Source organism: Branchiostoma belcheri, unplaced genomic scaffold (genome assembly GCF_001625305.1).
Source record: "Branchiostoma belcheri isolate BF01 breed outbred unplaced genomic scaffold, Haploidv18h27 scaffold538, whole genome shotgun sequence".
NCBI classification, from domain to species: Eukaryota; Metazoa; Chordata; class Leptocardii; order Amphioxiformes; family Branchiostomatidae; genus Branchiostoma; species Branchiostoma belcheri.
Window position 1 is genome coordinate 29,577 of NW_017804174.1, and position 5,114 is coordinate 34,690.

The 5,114-nt window shown below is 43.3% G+C and overlaps 1 protein-coding gene across 1 annotated transcript in view; it reads right to left on the minus strand.

The window, feature by feature from the left end:
* Positions 1-4,159, minus strand: part of LOC109481046 (low-density lipoprotein receptor-related protein 2-like) — a 25,965-nt gene extending 21,806 nt beyond the window's left edge. The window contains exons 1-8 of the mRNA XM_019783520.1: positions 4,073-4,159; positions 3,754-3,925; positions 3,257-3,412; positions 2,535-2,705; positions 1,905-2,140; positions 1,282-1,396; positions 593-723; positions 330-448 (exon numbers count right to left, since the gene is read on the minus strand). Coding sequence (XP_019639079.1) covers positions 330-448; positions 593-723; positions 1,282-1,396; positions 1,905-2,140; positions 2,535-2,705; positions 3,257-3,412; positions 3,754-3,905 — 1,080 coding nt within the window. The 5' untranslated portion in view covers positions 3,906-3,925; positions 4,073-4,159. The remainder of the gene's footprint in view (positions 1-329; positions 449-592; positions 724-1,281; positions 1,397-1,904; positions 2,141-2,534; positions 2,706-3,256; positions 3,413-3,753; positions 3,926-4,072) is intronic.
* Positions 4,160-5,114: the final 955 nt, after the last annotated feature.

The window sequence follows — 5,114 nt, forward strand, 5'->3', positions numbered from 1 at the left end:
ATATACAGGTTTATTGTACCATTCCCATAGCTCTTTTCAACAAGTACATTTTGTACAATGAGCAGTAGATTGTGGTTTTTATCAGCATCCATATTGGGTAAGCTACACAGCCGGGATTCAAACTCACAACCTCTCAGTCCAGTGGCAGGGTTACTAACCACTGTACTACACACGCTATTACAAATACAGACAAGTTGAAGACTGTCATTTCAAATACGTATACATGTAACACTAAAATTGCCCAGTTGCCCAGAAGGTATACATAAAGATTTTCAACATTATTTTACAATCATTCTTTGTGCTGATTCTAATAAAATGTTAACACATACCACAGTTGAGATCTTCATCCGAGCCATCCCACAATCATCATCCCCATCACAGAGGTAGTAGGCATAGGTACAGTTCAGGTTAGTACACTGGAAAGTACCCGCTGGGCAATGGCGCGGTGCTGCACAAATGAAAAAAGACAACAAATATTACCAAGGTCCATGTAACTGAATGAATGCTGATGGTCACCATGTTTTGTTTACAAGGACAAGTACATGTGTTTAAGAGCAATTCGGAGCATAGCAATTTTGTCAACAGTACGTACGACAGCTGTCTGGTTCATCCGACCCGTCTCTACAGTCCTCCTCCCCGTCACACTTCCACAGGTCAGGGATACAGCGATCATTGTCAGCACAGCGGTACTGGTTAGCTGCACAGTTGGCGATGCACGTTCTCCTGCAAGTCAGCACAGGGTTGTTGTTTTCAATGCTGAGTTCATAGAAGCATGGTGCCCACCCCTTTCCTTCCACCCCTATTTACTTCCCCAGCTGAATTCAGGTGCTTATCTTGAGGACACAACATCTAGTCAGAAATGCCAGGGATCAAACCCATTACCTCTAGATCTCATGTCTGCTAGCCTTACCACTCAGCTATTTGATGCAACTACGGTTGAGTAGGATCCAAACCAGTGTTCTAGCCAGCTCGAAATTATCGGGGGCATCTCAGTTTTGCATCATCGTCGCACCAATCTTAGGAGGGTGGGGGGCATCTGGCTCCCCCAAAAAATGTTGACAGCTTGACCCTTTGAATTGCTATTTCCTGCATTTTGAGGGGCAAATTTTGCTGGTAGTCTAAGCTTAGTTTAATAACACCTCTCTCCATATCTTTACATGCAGATTTTTGTCCGTCAAAGATGACAGATTGGGCACAATTTTTATCTGTCATGAGCAACAAAATTCTGTAGAACGAAGGAAAGACAGACGCTGGCTAGAACACTGTCCCAAACTGCCTGACCTGTCAAAGCCCAGGTTGAAGTTGTCAGGACAGGCACATGTGTAGCCTCTCCTCTCCGGAGCCATCAGGCACAGGTGGGAACACCCGCCATTGTTGTCTCCACACGGGTTCACAACTGGACATCATGGAACAAGAAATCAGACATTTCAAACTATCAGGAAGTAGGTATGCATTATAAGTAAGAATGCATTTATTTTACTATATTGTGAAACTTATTGTGGAATGTACTTCAAATATCCAGGAATTTACCATGAATTTTCCTTCAGACTTACTCCCACTTTGTGTGAAGATTCATTTGTGTTCAGCACCAAGGACAGGGACAGGCAGACTACATTTGTTGACTAGCATATGTAGTACCATGAATAGGAATGACATATCTTCTATACAGTTACTTTAAGATAACTTTCTGTGAAGTTTCAGTACCAAGGACAGTCTGACTAGAACAACATATTCAGTACTAAGGATAGGGATGACATACATGTATGCTCTATACAGTTACTGTAAGATTACGTAGTTTGTGTGAAATTTTGGTTGGGTTCAGCACCAAGGACAGGGAGTCTAGAATACCATATTCAATGCTACATCCCAAAAAAGTCTGCCCCCCTCCCCCTTCCCAAACGTACATGGCATCTGCCTCTGTGGATGGACAATGTGGATGTCCATAGGCCGGTGGACAGTGTTGACCATGGTGGTTCTCTCGGTGCCGTTCAGTTTGCGAGCCTTCTCCACGGTCTTGGTGTTCCAGTCTGTCCAGTAGATCCAGTCTTCGAACAGCGTCATGGCGAAGGGGTGTGGCGCGGTGCCATCAGCCGCGGGGCCGATGATCGTGTGACGGTTACTGCCATCTTTGTTACAGAATCTTGAGGGAAGCATACAAAAATTTATTAATAATTTTATATATGGTGTACTCTGATGCGAGCACCAATGCTTGGCCACCAGCTACTGCCAATGATGATATGGCATACAGAGGGAAGTATTACATACTCTATCAGAAGTACAGGTATAGTGTAATATTGTGTTGTTTTAAAAAATTGTTGTTGACACTGTATTGTAAATCTTGTACATTGTAATTGTTGTTGCCATTATCTTGTTAGTCTCGTACATGCTATTTGTCGATATTGGCATTAAGGCATTACTGCTTCATACCTACATGTAACTTACCAAAGAACAAGGCAGTATGCACATGACAGTCCAAAATTTCAATACCCTGTACTTTATTTGCATCATGAAAACCTTGAGAAACAGTTACTGACTCGATGAAGTCCAGATGAGCGTCTGCCCAGAACAGCCTGCCCGTGGCGTACTCCATGGTCAGGGCGTTCGGCCAGCTGACCTTCTCCGTGATCAGGACCTCCTTCTGCGTCCCGTCTGCCGAGATCCGGCCGATGTACGCACGGTAACCCCAGTCTGTGAAGTAGATGTACCTGGAAGACAAACAAGAAATGCTTTAAAAATTGACCATCATTGTCCTAACCCCAACCTACCTACCAAATATCAAAAGGATACATATACACCACACCCTGAGTTATAACCTGTTAAAAACATCAGCCGGGAGCCAAGATGGGAATAGCTGGTTGGATGGCCTGAGTGTGATGACAATGTGGGACTCAAATACAATGTAATTGGTCACCTTGGTGACTTAAATTGGACTAACGCTAATAAGATGACTTAGGTACATGTATCATGAGCTCTTCCTAATGGAGAAGAGATATGTTGTAATATTGATGGATATGTGAGACGGTAGACAATATAAGATTTTATCAATTATTGACATCACGTATCCGTAAAGTCTTGTGAATAAAGTAACGTGTGTGTAACCATACATTTGTAACTGTCATGAGTTTATGTTCAGAAGTGACTGGTCATTAACTATCCTGACAAAGGTGTACTCTTTGTGTTGGAATAGCTTTGACATTGTTATGATTGTATGACAAGTTAATTCCATTAATTATAACTGAGGTGAACTGCTTCTTACGCTTCTTTTGGATCCACAGCCAGCGCCCTTGGCTCCTGCATGCAGTAGTCAGTGTTATTCTTGCTGATGCAGCCCTGGTGGTGCGTCCTGCGGGACCTCCCGTTCAGCTCTGACACAAACATCTTCTTCATCCTCCTGTCATTCCAGTACAGCTTCCTGGTCATCAACACAACACAAACAACAAAATTAATCAACAAACAAACAAACAAGAAATTTCATATATACATGTATGTCAGGGTAGAGACTCCAAGCTGGTGGAATCTGTGATTTTACCAAATTATGTAGAGATCCCAATTCAACAGTTAGATTTTATGCTAAAATAAGCAAAAATAAATGTAAACCAACTTGTTTACATAATATAAATGCAAATTCTTTGAACTTGTATGCAAATTATTGGTAGGAAAATTAACCAATCGTCACCCACTTTTGCCTACTACTTGCTGACCCTCGTATTGCATCTGAAACTTATCGTACAAAAACCAACTCGGCTACTGTACCTGCCAACCCAGTCTACAGCCATGCCTTCCACCAGTGGAATGTTCTGGTCGATGACTGTTTCCTCTCCCGTACCGTTCATGAACATGCGTTTGATCAGGTTTGTGCCAAGGTCGGAATAGTAGTACCGCTGTTCCTGAAGGTCGTAGTCCATAGCGATAGCATTGGTCAGTCCTGCAACATAACAATGTAAAACTTCACTCTGGATTGTCCCAACCAACAAGAAAGACATTAAAAACAATTACCAACCTTCTAGGCCATGTAACTACATGTAGAAAGAAACTGTGGCTTTTTGTACATGAAGGTTTGTTATGCTCTGACCTTGCTTGACGAGGTTGTAGCTGCTTCCGTCGACAGTCAGGTTTCTGATGTAATATCTGTTGCTGAAGACAAGGTAAGGCTCCACACCTGAAGGTGATACAGGTTAAAGAATATTATCACATATACCTGTCTTCTTCTTTGCCAATGGATACACAGCTTGGCTTGACAATAGACAGATACTGACTGCCCAATACAATTAGCAGTTCAACCAATGATGGCATGGCAATTATCAGTTTGACCAATGATAGCAAGGAAATTTGCACCTCCACCAATGACTGGAGAGCAGTGGCATGTCCGTGAAATATTTGCATTTTTACTCTGTGAAGGAGACCAAAGACGCAACAAGAAGCCATAGGCGACAATTCTCCGTGAAGTTTTATATATTTCAACAAAATCCCAAGCGTCAACGCCAGACCTACTGTGCAGACATTATAATTAGGCAACGGTTAATACCACGCTCGTCCCCAGCGCCCGTGGAGAAGCCATAGGTTATAGATCGTGGCTTAGCCCAGGCTATGGAAAATAAACTTTCTTTAATGCAAATCTGTCGTTTTTGTTTTCTTTGCGCTATCTAAAGGGTTAGGATAACCTACTCTACTCTGGCGGTATTGTCGTGCGCGCTCGCTAGTACGTAACGTTACACGGCGGCCATCTGAATACATGTACACTGCATTCTTTCTACTATCGGGACCTAAAAGGCTAAAACAAGACGCAAGATTCCTATTTTGGGGTATAAAATGCTGTCACAATGGTAATATATACCAAATGAAACGGACCTTTACAAAGTACCTCATTTGGTGACGCTATGAGGGTGTACCGTTATCCCTCTACATTTGCCCAGAAGGGAGTTAGTCGCGGAAGGAACTTAGCCACGGAGGGAGTTTTGGCATTCTCCGCCCGCGCCACAAACTCTCGTCCCCAGGACAGTTCACTCTGCTACCCAGCATGCTTTGCGCAAAATGCGTTCTCGGCCCCAGGACACAAATACACGCTAATGCTTCCGCACTGTGTTGCTCTGGGGACCCCGCCGCGCGCCCAGATG